The 19991-nt window shown below is 36.9% G+C and overlaps 1 protein-coding gene and 1 long non-coding RNA gene across 19 annotated transcripts in view; one reads left to right on the plus strand and one right to left on the minus strand.

Annotated features, from left to right (window-relative positions):
- Nucleotides 1-19991, plus strand: part of R3HDM1 (R3H domain containing 1) — a 68895-nt gene that overhangs the window by 24554 nt on the left and 24350 nt on the right. For 7 of the 18 annotated variants that reach the window (XM_046944136.1, XM_046944139.1, XM_046944141.1 and 4 more), the window contains exons 1-8: nucleotides 1767-1833; nucleotides 2687-2897; nucleotides 12516-12630; nucleotides 14424-14502; nucleotides 16008-16067; nucleotides 16150-16290; nucleotides 18733-18841; nucleotides 18937-19032. In XM_046944136.1, coding sequence (XP_046800092.1) covers nucleotides 2727-2897; nucleotides 12516-12630; nucleotides 14424-14502; nucleotides 16008-16067; nucleotides 16150-16290; nucleotides 18733-18841; nucleotides 18937-19032 — 771 coding nt within the window. In that variant the 5' untranslated portion in view covers nucleotides 1767-1833; nucleotides 2687-2726. Of the gene's footprint in view, nucleotides 1-1624; nucleotides 1834-2686; nucleotides 2898-8321; nucleotides 8364-8815; nucleotides 8906-12515; nucleotides 12631-14423; nucleotides 14503-16007; nucleotides 16068-16149; nucleotides 16291-18732; nucleotides 18842-18936; nucleotides 19033-19991 lie in introns of those variants that run through there. The other 11 variants (XM_046944130.1, XM_046944132.1, XM_046944131.1 and 8 more) reach the window with 5 other exon arrangements.
- LOC107053863 overlaps nucleotides 4119-19991 on the minus strand; it is a 45828-nt gene continuing 29955 nt past the window's right edge. Inside the window, exon 3 of the long non-coding RNA XR_001467602.4 lies at nucleotides 4119-17816. This is a non-coding gene — a long non-coding RNA (uncharacterized LOC107053863). The remainder of the gene's footprint in view (nucleotides 17817-19991) is intronic.

Genomic DNA, 19991 nt, shown 5'->3' on the forward strand with positions numbered 1-19991 from the left:
AAATGACCACATAAAATCTTACCTCGCTAAATCTCTTTTGCAGGGTGATGGCTTTTGGTTCTTTTTAAGGGGTGGTGAGGAGGGCAGGAATACTGTATTTGCTCATTTTGTGCCTGTATCTTGTGAAGTGCTGCTTTGGGCTGTTTTTACAGTCACAGTTTTTCAGCATAAGATTGCAGTATCTTATTATATACAAAGCAATTTGTTTACAAGCTGGTGAGACTTTCTCTTGTGGAATGTAAAGTATTTGCTTTCTTTTGTTTCATAGTAAATCCTACTTGCCAACTTCAGTTCTGTAGGTAGTTGTTGAAACAGGATATGGCTTTTTCTCTCATAACGTAAAGCTAGTTCTGTATTTAACTACCTTCTGTTAGATGAATTTATGTGAAGCCATTTGCAGAATGGTGATATTGACAAAGCAGTGGGACTGCTGGAAGGCTGGGCACTGTCACATGACCACAGAGGTTTGCCATTAATCTCATTCTAGCAATCCCATAGCGCACAGCGCTTTTTGAGTCCCTTTGAGCTAAGATGCAGCTTGTGGGAGGCACTTAAATCTTTCAGGATACGTCTTTTGGCCCCTTCTTCCTGCACGTACTGCAGCTCCTCATGTTGAAATGGGATGGTTTAGTGCAGGTTCTTTACTTACATTGGTTAAAATTCTTCATAACCGCAGAAGAAATGGCTCATTTGTTTCTCATTTCACTTTAAACATTTGGATGTTTTCTACTTGTTGGTTTGTTTTCCTGAAACTGTTGTAATTATCTTGTTACTCACATGGAAATTAAGTAGTTCAGCTGGGGTAACAGAAGGTATTCTTGGCGTTCATTATCGTTTGTATGGTTTTTATAATAAGCCCTGGAATAGTTGTGAGAAATGTGTTTGGGGAGCACAGTGCAGAGATCCTCACAAGCTTTATTTCAGCATATCATTCAGAGTTGAGCTACATTCCTTTGCTTTGGGATATTTTGCCACCTCCATGGCTTACATTATGTTTGGTGTTTGACACCTGTTGTTGCCTACCCCTTCAATCACACACCCTTGTGGGTGGTGGCATTATTTATTTCTCAGGAAAGAAAGTCTGAAAAGAAGGAAGGTGGAACTTCGTCGGTGTTCTAGAAATTTGTAAATCCCAGTCAAGGGCACTTACTTGAGTTGAATAAAAGCATCTTCTGTAATTCCAGTTGCCTAAAATATCCATTATGTGTTGTGTTTGTAGATTATGAACTACAATGAAGAGAAAACTGTTTATAGTTAGAGGGTTTTCTGAGCTTTCATGGCCTGTTGCTCCTCCACACCTGCTGCTTTCTTGTTAACTGCCTTTTTCAGACTTTGGGATGATACCTGCTTCTTTATAGAAATAGTTTCACTGGGATGCCAACAAAATGCTTATTATGCTTTGTAACTCTGTAGTACCAAAATGCATTTGAAAGTCTGATGAAAACTGCTACTGCTGCTACTGGCTAAGCAAGTAGAATGAATACATGTGAGAAATGGAGATTCTGTGCTTTTTTTTCTTTAAATGGCTATTCAGGTTTTTTGATTGGTCACACCCCTCCCTACCCCCAAATAAAATTATTGTGTGTTTCAGTTGTCAATGTTTAAAATTTATTTATTTATTTAGGCGTTTGAAAGGGATGTTCTTGCTGATTCAAGACAACTTCGTTCTGTCCGGGACTTTACACTGGGGATAAGGACATGGGACTCCTCCTGCCAGATTCCAGATGGTTCATTGCAACTGACATCTTCGTTGACAACTGTGAAAAGGAACTTTGGATTATTTTATTTTATTTTTGTGGGAAACCACAATCCCCAAACTGTAGGACACATCAGGTAATAAATCCAAATACTTACTTAGACTTTTCTGTACATTATTTGATTAAATTATTTTCTTATCAAAGGCTTGAAGCATGTAGAACACACTCTTTGTTTCCTTAAAGAAATGGATTATTCTTGGTTTTACATCTTATACCCCAACTAAGTAATGGGAATAAATTGTATGTTGTATTTCTTAGGGAAAACTGGAGTGGTTCCATTATTGGCTTTAATCATTAGAGTTCTCCTTATATACTTATAATTATTATAAGCAATTGTTATTAATAACTGTTAATAATTTTCATAGTACTTGCTGTTTCTGTCTGTCTTTGCTTCTGAGAGAGTGCTTGATTTAATATCAAGGCTAGTTTCACTACGTTTAGTGTGTAAGAGAACTCCTTCATTCAGAACCTGTCCCATTGCTACTGGCAATTAGGAAGCTTAAAACTTTAATGAAACTCATCTGTGTTTGCACACTTGGTTCATTGTAATTTATCTACTTAACTCTTTATGTGTAATTCTTTCTTCCCTTCAAATGAGTAAATCTCTCCTTGTTTCTATTGGAACCTCACTTGATTTGGAGCATTGGAATGCTTAGGAATTTGTTTTTAAAATACAGAAAGGAAAATGTGCAAGTGTCATCCAGCAGTGTGGTGCTTAGTTCTCTCATATAGAAATTGTGCTGTTATGTGCTTCTGATAGAAGTGGTAAAAAGAAAACAATCACTCCTTCCTTCTGATATGGGACAGGAAGAATGTAACAGGAAAACAAATCTTCACAACACAACAACTTTTATTTTGGATAGCTGTTTAGGTATGTGTATTTCTTTTTAAAAAAATACTCAGTGATTCACTTTTTCTTTGTCCTAAAGGTTCCGTGTTTCTTGTAGAATTTTAAAATAAACTTTTCTAATGAGGATGTCTGATATTCTTACTGTAAAAGATGAAACTGATGCAATGAAGGGTTCAGAAGCTGAATTTAAAGATACAGACCCAGTTGAAAACCTTATAAAATCAGGAAGTCAGGAGCAGATTCAAGTGGAAAAGGATGAAAATTGTCCTGATAGCAAAAACAATATGCCGGTAAGAAGCTTTTCTCTTTATTTTTCACTCATGTATTGTTAAATGAGTCCTTCCCATTGTCCTGTCATTTTTATCGTGATCTCCTTACATGTTACTTTGATGCAGATCAGGAGAACTTTTCTTCACTTCTCTATGTACATATACATACATACATACATATGTATGTGTATATATATATGTATGTGTATATATATATATATGAAGGTCAGTCATTTTTAATTGCTTGATTTAGATAAGTGTTTTTCACAGGAACCAGACAGGTTGTCTGTTGTTTATGCTTTTGTGAGTGCACATGTGAAGCTGAGTCAAGGCTTTTCTATTATAGCAGAACAAGGGGAAAACTTGGCACTTCAAACATCTTCAGCCGTTGCTTGAATATTTGCTATATTTCAGAGAATTTGCTGTATTGAGAATTTACTATATAGAATAATAGGATTTGGTCAAGACACTGAAATATTGAGCGTTGCTAGTATGGATAAAGCACTACAGAACAGCTCAGCATGTCTACCCTGAGTAGGAGTGACCAACCCAGGGCTCCTAAGCAGCTATGGGTGGCTCAGGTTTAACTCTTACAGAATAGCTGTCCTGCATGAGGCTGAAGTAATCAGATGTCAGTGATCCAAGCCCTGGGTGTTAGAGAAATCACATCAGCAATCTGGGTCCAGCCATTCTCCCTGTATCAATGGTGGAGGGAAACAGTGAGTTTTCATCTCATCTTGGCTGCCAGCCAGTACTAGGTACCTTCCCTTTTCCTCAGTATTCCCCCACCTGACAGCTATGGTGTGTGATCTGTTAGATTGGAAAGGTTAGTTTGTCCTAGCAGAAAAGCTGGTACGTATGAATGTGTGATCTTTGCAAGGTAGGAAATATACCTACAAAAACTTGTGGCATCAAATTTCGAGTAAGGTGTACAAGAGGTAAATACTGTGAAATCATCGTGTATTAAGAAAGCGAACACACCAGTGTTAGCACCAGTTAAGAACGTGTGGCAGCATATTTGATACCTCTGAGATTCAGTTATGCAGTTACCATGTAAGTTCAGGAGCCCGAAAAGATGGGACTTTCACATGGGACAAACTGGCTGACTCCTGGCTGAGGCCTAGAAAAAATGTCAGATTTCTAAGAAAACATGGAGGCCTGTCTTTGAGAAGACACTAACTTTCTCTAAGAATGATTCCATCTGTGGGTTGTTAATAATAATAAAAAAAAATTATAATAAAAATTGTGATCAGGGTATGGAATATGCCAGTATTCTTTTGTGGGTTGCAAAAACAGGAGAGTGGCTTATTAGATTCTTGTTATTGAGAATTGAATAAAACTTTCTTTTGGGACTAGCTTTGTTCTTGAGTAGCAATTCAATATTCTGCTGAGTGAAGTAACCTTTATCTGCTAGTTTAAATTGCTTCCAAATGAATCTTGTCAACTACTGTAATAACACAGTTCTACTCTTTAATATCTTCTGACTTTATTAAAGCTGGTATCAGTGCAAACAGATAGCTTTATGGAAAAAACAAGTCCTTAAAATGAAGTACTTTGCCTGTAACATATGAGAAACAACTACTGAAACATGGGTAGATATTAGAGCTGAGCTGGTAATCTCTTTAATCAATGGAATATCCCAGTAGTCATCATGAAAAATGAATGTGTATGGTTTCTTTTCCAGCAATTCAGTAACTTGGAAGAATCTCATTCACGTTTTCTCATTCAACAAGTAGTGTAGAAGCTTATGAGGCTCAAGTGGCAGATTGCCTTCCTGCAAACAGGCGTTCCTGCACAGGGAAATGAAACTGTCTATGGCTACGGGCTTTGCTTTTAGCTCTGGATTCTTTGGCAGGGGTTTTGCTGGTTGATTTTGTTGTTGTGTGGGAGTAATATCTGGTGGCAGAGATAATTATGTAGCATACCACCAGGAGCTGTACAGCTATGTAAAGAAAACATCTTTTTGATGCAGACAGTTCTGCTGTCTTTTTCATTTAATATTAACATGAATGTTGTGTCCAGGAGTCTCCATCAGAACCAGAACACTCTCATTACATGAATGGTATAGTTAAAAATTGAGCTCGTTGTCTGAGAGCGTTGATTTCAGGAGTGGTAGGGAGACAGTCAGTTGTGAAGTGGAGCCTGGTCAGTGTAGGGCTTCACAGATGTGTGTAACTGTAGTCCATGAAAGTTAATGTCACTTGTACTATGGTAGCTGATTGTGCAAATATGTATGTTATACGCTTACTTTCTAAGTTGCATTTTAATTTCTTTACAATCAAGTAAGAAACCAGCTACAGTTGTTCCTCTGTCGAAACCTGTCACAGCTCGTATGCTTCTGGGTCTCTGTAGTTTGAGTAACAGGTCATTGTATTTTGACATGCAGCTTTGACTAAATTCTAGATTATTTTGAGACGTTGTGCACCAGTCACCAATTTGCTGTCATATACAATGGGAATATGAAAACTGTCTCATTAGTGTAAGCAGTGTAAGAGTGGCACAGACCTTTTTGTTTCTCTGTTCCACAGCTGAGTTCTCTGAAGCCTTTCTTTGCCTCATTCTCAGCTATTTTGGTCTCTTCAGTATTTACCTGTCTTTGTTTCCAGAATGTGACTTACTGATTTTTAATAGGCCCATGATTGGATAGATTCTGTTCAGCTTCTGAACTGTTGAAAATGCTTTTGTGGCCAGTGGTGAAATTATTTTTCCAATTTTGATCGTTAGTCATCCTCTGCTGTGTCATGGGAAATTGCTGTCAGTGCTCATCAGTACAGGACAGCAAGGAGCCATAGATCATGCTGTTTTTTCTATCATTGCAAAGCTACGTACAGTTGTTAGGTAGGACTCTAACACTTAAGTGGTTTTAAAATCAGTCTAGTTTAGTAGAAAGGTGAAAACCTCTTTTGTTCAGGACTGCCATGAGTCACGTCTGTCCTCTGGGGTGTCCAAGCAGTAAACCAGAAATACACAGACCTTTTCTCAAGATTTTTCATGGCCCTGTTTGCCTTTTTGTGCCTGACCTGTGCCTGATTTTATCCAGTTTCTTTATAGCACAGAATGACAGAGAAAGGCATGTTAATGTTGCTATCTTAACTTCCATTTTTATTTTGCTGATTTCATTGTGTTAATCAGTTGGAAATGAAGCATAGTACTTTTTCTTAACAGTTTTTTCTTTAAGACAAAAACCTGATCAATGTTTTCACTATGAAATTTTTTTTTTGTAAGTGTTGCTTTTAAAGTGCCTTGATATCATGCCCAAAATTACTAATTATGGGGCATGAATATATTTTTAATCTTAATTTCACTAACACAGCATTTTCTCAGGTTGGTAAAACTCCTTCAGAGTTGCAAATTTAAAGAAGTTGCTCAACTCACTACGGATTAGATACTCTAAAGCTCTGAAGCAGCTAAAAAATGTTTGTTTTTTACAAATGAGGATGTAAAGGTGCAGTATAGGAGCAAAACTTAGCAAATAGAGGAATTGTAGCAGAACTAAAATTCATGGAGCTACCACATGGTCCTGTCCTGGAACTCCAATGGAAATGTAGTTATTCTCCGCTGCTCTGGTTTTGTGCAAGTAAGGATCTGGGTCCAATCATCTTAAAGTTTCACGAGTGAAGTTACTGTTTATGTCCCATGACTTCTGGTTTTGTATTTCCAGGCAGAGACCTTGCAGCATAGACCTTTTCTCAAACGAGTTGTCCATACAATTCAGCCATACCAAATCTAATCTGGTACTTATTCCTCACAGTTACAGCTGGATGTGGGGGCTTGTACTTCAGGTTTTGATATTCTTGAAATTATGCAGGAAAGCAAGGAATTGAGGCCTGTTAAAGAATTGTTTTACAAGGCATAAAAAGATTGGTTGCTAGATAACAGGTCTTATTATGATGGGTGCGATGACATTCATCTCATGTGCAACTCTGAGGTTGGATTCATTTCAGACATCAGAAGGTCTCCCTCCTGTGGTGCCCCTATCCCCAGCTCTCCCCAGCGTGACTGCTACTGGATTGTCCCTAAGAATTGTCACATGTTCATGAAGCTAAGCAGCAAAGAATTCAAATACTTTCCTTTACTACACTCAGTACCCTATATTTGAACTCATCTAGGGTAATTGGTGCAGGATTAATTGATAAAGGTTGGGAAACATCCCATTCTTAAAGCTCAGTAGCTTGATATGATGCAAACTTTGCTCGGGATATACAAAGTGCCAGCTTTCAGTGAACTATGCATACTTACAGCAGAGCTGATAGAAGGACAGAATGTTTTTCAGACACCAACAAGGCTGTCTCTATTGTTGAAGGTATGGGAAAAGCTGAAGTGTCTTTGCTCAAAATCTCAGAGGTAGCAGTTCAGTTTGTTTTCAGTGCAGCTATTAAGAGTCCTTTACACAGCGAAATGAGTAATATTTAAATGAGCAGCCCTTCTGCTCTTCACTGAAGCTGGGGCAAAAAAGACACTTGATACTTGAGGAAAGTGACAGAAAATAGCTGTTCTTTCATAGTTTTTCATAAAAAAGGGAATGTTGTCTGTTAAACAAGATCTGAAACAGTATTACAAATGTTATTTTTCACATACAAATATTAGGCTTACTCTTAGTGAAACCATATCTATTAAAGGCCTTTATATTCATCAGTTTGAGTTCTGTAGTGAAACCAGTACTTGAACTATGTTACAGCACGGTGAGTGCCTGTATCCCTGCGTAGCTATCACAGGAGTTTGTTCAAACTTGGCAGGTAAAAACCTGTCAAATGCTCTATGCTTTGAATGTACATTTCAGTGATGCATACTGTCCTACGATTGTGGTAATGTTCTTTTTCAAAAGATACTATTAATAAGAGAAGGAATCTCAGAAGAGAGCGTGTTCATGGATAGTGAACTACTTAACTAAAGCAAAACTTTTGATCAGCAACCCATTTTAAAGTTGTTCTTTATCGCTCCTAATCTTTTAATTATCTATAAGATATAAATTAAATAACAGTTAGAACATATATTAATTGCCCTGTAGAGGCTTTTTTCTTTTCTTCTTCCCTCTTCATACCATCATTTTTCCACATAGGTTTCAGGAATAGGAGGAACATTTTTACAAACAAACTCATGCTACCGAAGAAATTGGGACATGAGAATTTTAAATGCAGGAGATAGCAGGGAGTTTAAACTACATGGATCTTACTGAGTGAGATTAATGCTTACTATTTGTTAGATTTCTTCTGTTGTATCTTTTTTATAAATAACTTGGTATAAATGAAGAAAGAGAACTTGAGAACAAGCACATTGGAGAAGGGAAAGCATACAGTCCTTCAGCCAAAAGCACCTGCTGTTGCTTTCATGGTCTTGACCATCACATCAGTAATAACTGTTAAAACTTTGTTATGCAGACTTTTACGTGAATAAGTTGAACTATTAAGTTTAATATAAACCTTTTCTGTTGTGCCTATCATTCAGCGGCCAGTGCAGGCTTTTGGACAGACAGCAAAAAGGTCGAAGGTACAGTAGACTTGTGTGCTGGCATGCTGAGGAAGCCCTCCGTGCTTGATATGAAGCCTTGTTACGTTGTGAACGGTGTCTTTAGTTTTGCCCTTTCTTTTCTGGCGATGAAGCTTTGTTTTATTCTGTTGGATTTTTTTGTCTTGCCTAGTTGTCTGCTTTTGTGGTTTGCCTTTATATTTTTGGTGGCTTTTTATTGTTGTGGACAGAAACACTTTCCCAAAGATTTTATTTACTTTCCATTAGATGTGCTCTGTTGTGCTTGATAGTGCCTTCAAAACTGCGATTGCTTTGGTATTTTCTTCCTAAAGGAAGTAATTTATTGAAAAGATTAAAAATGCTGTTCTCAGCCAATTTGTTTTACATAACTTGAATGGGAAAAATAACAGCTTCTGGTATCTTTATAGAACTTTGATAAGCCATAGTTTTTAATTTTACATACTTTCCTTTAGTCAAACACAAAGTTAAAGTTAGTTCGGAGCCTTGCTGTATGTGAAGAATATCCACCACCTCCTACAGCTGAAATATCACAGGACCTCCAGGTAAAAGTCGCATTACTGAAGTTTCTGAAACAATTTGAAGTAACTTACTATTCAAAAGAAAGTCTTTTGGGTGCTCTTTAAATATGTAGATAGCATATTTAATTTTAAAAACATGTATATCAGTACAGCTTGAATAGAGATGGCGATAGCTGGTAAAGAATCTGCTGCTTCTGAATCTTCTGAACTACAGTGACTGGTGTCAGGGAATGCAAAGAGGGTGGCTTTGTTAGTTCTGTCAGCATTACAGGGTGCGTGGTAGTTAATGCTGTGTGCCTTCATTAAGACAGCTAGAAAAACAGTGTGGTTGATGTGCAGCATAATTTAACAGCTTTATATTTAGATGATTTAAGCAGTTTTAAATTTTGGTGTTTTGAGTGAACTTATGCATGTTATTAATAATTGCTGGTGGTTCTCTTAACGCATGCCTGAGGTATTGCTGAAGACTAATTTTAAAATATCCTCAAAGAAAATCCTAAATACTGGACAAAAATACATAAAATGCTTTAAAGTCCAACTTCTCTGACTTTATCTGTATCCTTAGAGTGCAATACTATTACCAGTCCTAGTTTGGGTATGGAAGATGGGCACTGAAATGATTTTCGTGCTGCTCTTGTCTTCACTCCTAACAAAAGTTAAACGATTCTTCATGTCTTCCTCATAAAGCAAATTGGCTTCTTTTGCTGTTATTTGAAAAGCTTCTGAACTATCTTTGTGAAAAGTCACCCTTTCTGTAACAAGCAAAGGGAACCAGTAGGAGTGGGTGAAAAGTTGTTGCTGTGGGAGATCCGTTCAGTTTTGGAGAGTGAGAGAGTGTGAGAACTCAAACTAATTAAACATCATAAGGACGAGCCACAAAGTCTCTGTGTAGGTTTTGTTCTTGGAACTGAGAAAACAGTGTTTTTCCCAGTCCTTCCATAACGTACTTGAAGAGTTAATTTGAAGAGAAATTTTGAAACTGGGCCGGCTAATTTAATAAAAAATCCAATTCTTAAGAACAGTAGTACAGTGTGTGGAGTAAGAGATGAAAAGACAGTAGAAAAATGGATGCCATGTACTGTGATTTATCATCCTGTAATGTTTCCTGTAAGGCTACCAAAACTGACTAGGAGATCAGGGTGGAAGCAATAGGGCTTAGCTGTGTCACTGCATCTTATTCCAACAGGAGAGAATCCTCATTTGATGAGCTGTTCATCCACAGCATATTTCAAACATAAGTCATCAGGACTTTTTAGAACTCTTGCACTATATGACGCCATATATTTCATGGTTTAAAATCACAGACTCTCATAGTAAGCATTCTCTTCAGGTGACGCTTGTTGCAATGTCTTGTGAGAATCTCTCCTTAGCACTCTGCGATATATGCAGCTTATTTTACCTTTGTAATACACTGATTCTTTATTCTTTTGCCATCCTTTGTCTAAGTTTAGCTGCTGGGATTGTTGTGATTCTGTACGCTCTGATATACGAAGTATGAATACTAGTTCAGGATGATTAATTTCAGCTCTTAATAAGAAAAAACTGGTTTTGTGTCCTTGACATTGATGTGGGTAATGAGCTAATTGATCTTTAAAAGATGGAACTTCTGTAACAAAATGAAACAACCCGAAGTGGGAAAAATGAAAACAAAAGATGACAATCAACAAACAAACAACGAGTCTGTAATGATGGTTTAAATTGATGTGTGTAAATTCAGATTGTGGCTGATTTTAGAGAGTGCTGGTGAAAGCTGAGAACCCAGAACGTAGATCCTTTGAGTAACTGCTCTGTAATGCTTCTTGACTCTTATCTCTTCATTCAAGTGTATTAAACTGGAGAAATTTTTCAGATTTTGATGGTTTTGGTTGGTTTGTTTGTTTGTTTTTTTGCTTTGTTTTGGCTTTTTGGCTTTTTTTTAAGTCAAAATTTGGTGATAATTCATGCTGCTGCAATGAGGGTTTGAGATTGGAAGGTCGTTTGCTTTACAATAAGGAGTCTGTTAAATCAGTGTGCTGGCAGAGACCGGCTATCACTACAGTGGGATTAAATGAAAATTCTAAGGAACAGAAGCTAAAATATTTTTCAGTGGCTTTCCCATGAAGTAGGTCATGCTTAATTAGATGCTACAGGTTTTAAAGCATGAAATCACAAGAAAATGCCCTTTGGTACGCAGTTCTGTGTCACACTTTGAAGTAGAATTTGTGGTAGTAGAATTGGCTGTTCAGATGGCTCTCCTTTTTTAGCTCTTGTTGCAGAAAGAAGCATAAAAATGATGACTTGCTCTGAAATCCTTTGACTGAACTCTTGCTATATGATTTTTTTAAGAACTTTGGCTATATACTCTAAACCTATCCAATCAAAGATCGAATAAGAGAAAATCAGACTATGAAAAATCTTCTTAATTTACTTAATTTTGTCATGTATTGTTGTAAAATGAAGAATAGCATGTTGCGTTGGTAGACCTGAGGCACAATTAATTTCTTAATATGACAGTCACCATGTGTTTTTTCAAGTAGCAGTTGCATAGCTGCTAGGTGAGCAGTCACTGTTAACATTATAGTGACAAATAATTTGTGTTAGTGGAGGTTGTGCAGAGAGCTGTTTGCATGTGGAACAGTCTTTAGCTTTGGTAAATTCTGACTATGTTTGCAGGATAGGAGAGTGGTAGGCACATAGTTGTGGGGCAGCTCTGTGAGCTGGGTTGGGAAGAATTGGATCTTCTACAATGGGGGATGGGTAACAGCATAAACTCAGTTACCTCTGGGGAAGCAAAACAGATGTTTGAGAAGCTTCCAGGTAAAAGGAATGGGGAGGTGCTATTACAGATCAGGATTGGTGGTCCACCTCTTGGCACCACTCCAATAAAGAATTTGTCTCCATTTATCTCATCTTACTATGTTTTTGCTGAGATATGATAGTCCTTCATTAGTAGTTTAGTTAAAGACAGGAGGCGCAAAGAACAAGATCTTACTTTTCCACTTGTTAGGGAACCATTATGTCGCTTGAATTTAAAAGGAAAGCTCTGTTTTCCTCAACCTGGGAAATGGGTTTCACGATAGTTCACCTATATTGTATAGAAACGTGCGGTTTTGAGATGACTGCATGCACAGCTACATTGTCAAAGTACACAAGAGGAATCTAAACCTTGATTGTTTTAAGGTTTGCAAATTTAGCCTTGGTATTCTCTACTCTAAATATTTTATCTTTGTGTGTGTGAATCTGGTAATGCTGTCCGTCTTAGAGATTGAAGTATTCATTTTATTCTGTAATGGAGGGGGAAATGTAGATGATGCACACTACCTAAAAACATAGGTATATAAAATTTCTCTGAAAACTGGAATTTTCTTTGTCTCAAGATATGTTAGATTCACTTTGAAATAGCATTCAGAGCCTGGAAATGCATCTAAATTCTAAAATATATATTACTTTCTGTGTCTTCTCAATAGTTTTTGATTTGCTAGTAAGTAACTTCATTTTGTTTGGCTAGAGTATATGTGCAATCAGAAAGAAAAAGAAGACAGTTACTTTCCTTGTTACTACTTCATTTTTGCAGGTGACATAGTGCAGAAAGTTCTGCTGCAGATATATATTGTCTGAAGTAATTTCCATGATGACTGACTTTTACTTTTGACAGGAGAAAATTCAAATCCAGTTGTCACAGTGTTGTGAAAAAGAAGAAAAGCCTGCAAAAGATGAAACGGAAAAGGAGAAGTCCAGTGATAAATTGCACAGAAAAATGTTATCAAGAGGTTTGCTATCCATCATTCTGCTTTTAATTTGTATTTTTTATCACTGTTTTCAGAATTTATTAATGATCTTGTCTGACTTTTTTGCGAGGAAAAGTCTTAGGGAAGAGTTTTGAAATGTAAAAAAATACGTTGCTTTGTGATGACTGAAAGTTCGTTTCTTCAGAGTTCCTCTGTCTAAGAACGCTCTGTTTGCAGGAACCACAGGGGATTTTTGCACATGTTAATGATTAATATTTCACTGTATCTTGTTCACCTGACTATATGGTCATTCACACACGTACTTTTGCTGGCATCTAGATTATAAAAATCCTTCGGAGTAAGGATTGAACTCAGTAAGTTAGCATGACAAATATGATGCGTGCATGTTAATATTCCTGCAGTCTGGATTGAAGGTCTATTCTACCTGGAATAGAACTGCGGAAATTAATGATCACCACCTCTGTCCATGTTCTCTTTTGCCACATTTATCGCATATACGTTGGCAATTCACTGAGCAGCTCTTGCTTTAAATAAAGGAGACAGAAGTCATATCTAGGCATCTTGTATCAACCAATATGTAGGAAATATCTTTAAACCTAGTATTCTTCTCCTGAGACTGCTAGAACTTGTCTGTCTTGTCTCTTTCTCAATTCCATGAGGCCTTCTTCATGTGACGTTTCTGTACATCTTGTCCTCCCAGCTGGCAACCAGGCATTCATGAAACAAAAAGCACCAGGGTGCAGAACTTGGCTGCATTTATAAACGTCAGTCTTCAAGATGATGCCTTACGAAACAAATGTGTTGCGTTAGAGCTATCTTGCTCAACCTTTGTAGTGTGTGCCCACCTTCTAAAAATGAAAACAAAAAAATTGTGCTCTTGCTTCTTTATTAAAAAAAAAAAAAGCCTGCTTAGATTCTGTGTCCAATGAATCTTGTGCTCCTTAGTGCAGTAGTCCCCTCCTCTGTTGCTAGTAGAAGCTAATTTGCCAGGACTATGCTCCATACTAAGCAGAAAAAGGCCTAGAACAGCAAGGGCTGAGGCACCTAAGTTTGAGCTGTGCCTACCTTGGGCACAGGTTGACACTTGTGTAGTTCTTGAAAGAAATCCAGTTCCAAAATTATTAAACCATCTCTAGCTTATAATTCTGAGATCTGTAACTCTGGAATGTGCTGCTGAAAGGGAAGGTTTGTTGTTGAAGTACTTCAGTGACACAAATTGTTATTAGAAAATGTTTTATTCTTGTTCTGAACCCAGAACAAGACAGAAGGCTGTGGGAAATTCCTAAATGTTATGTTGTGGAAAGCAAGACCAATAAAATGTTAATACTACAGAATAACAATAGTGAAGGCTAAACTGTTACATGCTGAATTACAGTATTTCTTTGGGCAACCTCCAGTCTTTCTGTATATCAGCTACTGGTCCATGAAAGTGTATACAACAGTGCAGTGTAGTATGTTGGAGAAAATTTGGGGAGTCGGTGGAAATGAGATGACTCAAGATGATAATGTACTCCTTCAGAATGTAAGCAGTTTGTTAATAAGACAGACAGTGTTACTGAAGCTTTTGCCTGTTGTGTTATGCTTGAATTGGAGAATTCAGCGAGACAGCGTTTTTCAGCTTTGGTGTTTTTCTTTTTTACTTCAAACCTTTTCTCTGGAAATTGCAACTGTTGCAACGTGTCTACGAGTTAAACAGTATTGACCCATAAATGCAGCGTTCATCAATAATTGGGAAAAAGATAGGTTTGGTGTTTTGTTGTTTTGTTTTGTTTTTTTCCAAAATGTAATTCTGTTCTGTTCCACCCTACCTTTAGATTCCAGCCAAGAGTACACAGATTCCACTGGTATAGATCTTCATGAATTTTTAGTAAATACGTTAAAAAACAATCCCAGGTAAGCATCAGCAAAATCAACTTGCAGTTTTTCTGTCTTTGGTATAGCACCATGTTTTGTTAGTGTTTGTTTGTTTTGGTTTTCATTATTATTGTTGTTGTTGTTATTTTATTTTCTTCCTCTAAATGTTTCCCATTACATCAGTTACTTAGGATGAGATTTTGTTGTGAAGACTATCTGAAACACCAATCCAGTGTAGTTTGTGTGTTATATGAACACAGGTTCAGGACCTTGACCTGCTGTAAATGCTTTTCGTGTTTAATGAGCAAATAATGAGTTCTGTCTGTGTGCAGCTCTATCTGAAGAGACTCTAACACTCCTTAAAATTTGTACTCATTTAGCATCTGCTTGTTAGATACCAGATTGCCTTCTTTCACTTTAACCTGTCCTGTGCTGAATTTATAGACAGCTTCTTTTAGTACCTAATATATGAGCTATAGGCACCTTCAATCTACATGTCAGAAACCAAATCTGACCTAATCGAAGTTCATCATTTGTTAGGAAAGTTAATGTGATTCTGCTGCTTTGAAATTTGCAGTACGCTCTGGTTTGTTCTTTCCCTCAAGAGTTTAATACTACATCTGTGGCTTAACATACAAGGCGAGAGATGAGCTTAGTGGAATTGTAGTGCTCTTGTGAAAGATATTCCTGTTATTTGTTAGTTGCTTATATTATAGTTATGATTTACAATGTGACAATGTATTGATATTCCATTTTGTTGGAGGAGTGGGGGAGGGAACAAAAGAGAAAAGATTATCATAATGGACCGATACATTTTGTCCAATAGAGAAGACATTAGAAAAATTAGAACGCATAGGCCTGTATTAGTCCCTTACTTTGTCCCTCCTGGAAGTCATAAATCATCCCAGTGAAAATAAGAAATTTATAGTCAAAGGCTTGCTGAGGGTTTACCTGCTATCATATTAACTGATGTGTGCAAACAGTGACCTTTTGACAGTTAGTTTCATTGTATGCTAATAAGACATTGAAATTGGCATATGCGTTTTTAAGATTATTTTATGGTGTTTCAGCTAATACTCATTTCATTCACCTTCAGTTTTAGTTTGTTATATTCTCTTAACATCTTATCACATTGCAGTGTGTGCCAGCTATTAACTACTCAGTTGTAAGTATGTTGTAGGAATGCCTTTTGTTACCAGCACCTTACTCAATCTGTTTCTCTGTGATCCTATGATTCACAGTTCATGGGGCAGTTGAGGCCTCTGCAAATCTTGCTACCCATGCTGACCAACAAGAACCAACCTAGTCACTCTTCCCTTCTTGAGCCTTCTTGATGACTGTACTTTCTATTGATAGTACCAGGAAGAGATTACTTGCAGGCTCTTTGTACTATGATTAATAAATACTGTATTAGACACTTGATGGTCCTGTTTACAGTCTTTCATCATTCCTTGATCATAGATACTATCTGTGTATTCTTAAGATGAATACAGCTGGAGTTATTGGAGTGTCTCATATGTGAGTTGCTGTGTTTTTATTTTCAGGGACAGAATGATGCTGCTGAAATTAGAACAGGAAATTTTAGATTTCATTGGTAATAATGAGTAAGTACTGTACTCTTATAGGAGAAAAAAAAAACAAGAGTGTTCATGTTTATTTAATAAAGCTACTATTCCTTTCTTCCAGAGCTCCAAGAAAAAAGTTTCCCCCAATGACATCTTATCATAGAATGCTGTTGCACAGGGTAGCTGCTTACTTTGGATTAGAGCACAACGTGGACCAGAGTGGGAAGTCAGTCATAGTAAATAAAACTAGCAATACAAGAATGTAAGTGTAAAAGTCTTGGAAAAACTTTATGGTACATACATTCTCTTGGGATATATTATGCAATAATGCTGCATCTGCAGCAGTAGGGGTTTGTCCGTTCATTGGGAAGCATGCAGTAAGGAGAAGTGTTCTGATTGTTATGTAATAATGTGATCTGTTGCACGTTTAAAGATTTAGCAGTGAAAAAGTATGCTGTCTGTATGTTAAGAGTTCTTGTTGCTTTTCTCACAGAGGTGCCCTATGAACTGTTTCCATAAAATATGAACTTACATCAACTATTGTCTGTTTAAAGATTGATACCGGCTTCAAGTACCTCCTTTCATTTGGATCAAAGCAGGACCAGCCCGTATCGTAGAACAGGGCCAAGTTCTGATAGGGTGAACAGAGGGGAAAAGACTTGCTTTGGTTTTTGTACTGTAAAAATCTACTGCAAAAACTCAGGCTTTGAAATCTGTTGTTGGAATAACTCTGCCTGCAAATCTTGCAGGCTCACAAAGTAAATGTAGCAAGGAAGGCAAACAGTGGAAGTATCAACCAGGTTAACAACTCTGCATGCTACTTTATTGTGTTGGCTGGGGAGTTCTTGGAGAAACCACTAGAAAAAATCAGAGGATCACCGAATTCCATGCATAGTTGACAGTTTTGTTCTCAAGACCCAGCTATTCTGTATTCTGCACTTGCTCTGTCTCCTTCTCTCACCACAGAAAGATGAAGGGCTCATGTGTTGATTATATTTAACTTTTGTGTTACCTACTTTCTAGCTTTAACTTAATAAATTTGCATGGCACGTTTTTCTTTAAGTACTCTGACATGAGCATGAAAATAGGAGTTCACAGCTCCTGCATCCTCATCGTAGACTCTGTGCAGCTTTGAAGGAATAAAATTTTATTATCCACCCTAATTTAAGAGTCAGTAGAACTGAAACAACATACCATGCTGAAATTTTACTTAAGCAGATAGTTTCCCTCTTGGAAGTTATTAGAAAATTATATAGGGCCTGAATATACGTTAGATAAACTTTAATCTTTTTGTATTTGTTTTTGGTTTGGCTCTACATACTCTATCAGAAATTAATTACAAAGGCATACATTTCAAATCCGTTATCTTTGCATCTACCGGCATCCCTAGACTGAAGCTTCACACATACAAGTGTGGAATAAGAACTTTTAAAATATGGTTTCTTGTTATTTTTTAATTGATTATCGCTTTTTTTTAATTGGCCTCTGGAAGCCCCATGTAGGCATAGTTACTAATTAGCAGGCATTTCATCCAACCTGCAGACAAGAAGAGTCTTAATGTTTTCAGTATTCTTATTTTAAATCACTTCGGATATAAAATAAGAATTTAGAAAGAAAACCTTGGAGATCTGCTCCATGTTGAATAAAACCAAACTTACCTTTTCCTCATAGGCAGATTCCCGGCTCCAGCGCCGATCAGTGATGTTACTGACATCAACAACCCAGTGCATACTGGGACGTCTCAGTGGAGTGGGAAGTTGGTGATTGCAGGGCAGTAAATTCAGGGACCTTAAAAAGAAAGAGGTAAGACAGTCTAAAGGTTCTCTGAAATGCCTGCTAATTATATTTGGGCATCCAGTAACTAATAGTTAGGCTTGGCTGTTTTACAGAAAAAGATCTGATTTTATATAAATGCCCTGAGTAACAAGTAAAGATACAGAGAAGAGTACATATACATTTTGCCTTTCAATAGGCAAATTCTTCCTGATTGTCTGAGAAAATCTTACTGTAGTAGTAGCAGCTTCATTGTCTAGGTAGTTGGTATCACTTTTAATTAACAAGTTTGCAAAATACTTCAATTCCTTTCACAAAGTAGATACAGTACCAAAAGAATATATATTGCTTCTTCCTCTCACTCTGATCTCATGAAGCTCTTGCTTGCCTGTACTGTTGTCAGTTTTCTTCTCTTGCTTATTTCTACTTAATTATGTTTTTGAAGCTTATAAGTGTCAATGCTTTCTCCTCTCTATGTATCTCCTTATCATCCATTTTTCCTTGAAATGAATTCTGAGGTATATTACAGCTCTAGCAGAAAGCACCTATCTTCACTTCCGTGCATGCCCAATACCCATTGCATGGCACCAGTCTGGATTCAAGAGCACTTCTGGTTTCCCAAGGGCATGTGGTTGCTTCCCGCCTTAATTGGGAACTGAAGCAAATGTTTTGAAGGAGGAAGCGATTTTAAAAGCAGGTTTGTCATGCACCAGGAACAGGAGTTGTCAGCTGTACTCAACAGTACACGTTTTTGGTATTTTTCCCATTGCCCAGACAACCAAAATCTGTCACATCTGTTAGACTATTAAATATATTGTACACGTCACTTATGTTAGACTATTAAATATATTGTACACTTTTCAGTTGGTTCCACCATGTATAGTGTATTTTTACAAGTCCGTAAATTTTTCTTTTTAACAACTTTTCATAGACCTGACCAAAAGTTTTGTGAGCATATAAAGGATGAGAAGAGTGATGACTTTCAGAAGCGGTACATCCTTAAAAGAGATAACTCTAGTTTAGACAAAGATGACAACCAGGTGAATAAATACTACTTTCCACTTCTGTTTGTTGTATTGGATGATGTATCTGTACTACTTTCATCTGTAAGTTGACACTTTATCACTTAATTTAGATGAGAATACGATTAAAAGATGACAGAAGAAGTAAATCCATAGAAGAACGTGAAGAAGAATACCAGAGAGCTAGAGAAAGAATATTTGCACAAGACGTATGTATCAAAGAAAATCATGCTGTCTTTTGTATGAACGCTTCACATACACGTGTGTGCTTGTTAAGAGATGTTGCTTTTCAGGAAACTTTCTATATCAGAAGAGTACTGAGCAGATAATCATTAGTGTGGCTTGAACTCAGTTTTTAAATGATTCTGAAGTTTCTGGGAAATTACTGATTTTTTTTCTCTCATCATTACTGCATGAAGCCCATAGAAACATAGAGAACATATTCATATATTCATATATTCTTCAGCATTACTGCCTGCAATGCATTATATTCCCTCTTAATGAAATTTAGGTTTGATTTTGGTACTGTAGACATTACAAGTGTTACTGGGAGTGATAATTATCATTTTCATTTGTTTGCTCTTACACACAAGTGAGAAAAACCTATTTATTTCAAATGCATCTTATGACCACTAACAGTAGAAGAATCTGAATTTCCACACGTGCAAACTGAGTCAGAAAGTCTGGTCTCTCTTGAGTGGAGTTAAGTGGGATGAAAATTCTGCAGCTCTAGTTTAGGTAATAGGTTTGTGGTGTTGATGATATGTGAGCCATACAAATCCATTCACTTATTCCAGAGCATCATATAGTGCCACTTAGTAAATTATTGTTCAGCCTTGCATTTTTTGCAAGTACAGTTTCTGTTTCAGTCAGTATTATTAGAAATAAATATTGTCTTGCAAAGTTGATTACTTCTAACCAACTTTTCTGCCATTTATCTGTAGCTCTCACACATTTGTAATATTCTGTAGGTGCAGTGAGCTCTTAGAGGCTAATTTGTTGTACCCACTTGTTTTCCAAAAATCATTTTGTTCACCCTAGTTACAAGCAAAAAGGGTGGAATCTTAGCCTCTTCCTTTTTGCATACCATGTATCGTACCCTTGGAAAGCTTTGTACCAAAAGCTAGAAGTCCTTGTTGAGGACAATATAATTAAAGTTGTTAATTGC

The sequence above is a fragment of the Gallus gallus genome, chromosome 7 (genome assembly GCF_016699485.2).
Source record: "Gallus gallus isolate bGalGal1 chromosome 7, bGalGal1.mat.broiler.GRCg7b, whole genome shotgun sequence".
Classification (NCBI taxonomy): domain Eukaryota; kingdom Metazoa; phylum Chordata; class Aves; order Galliformes; family Phasianidae; genus Gallus; species Gallus gallus.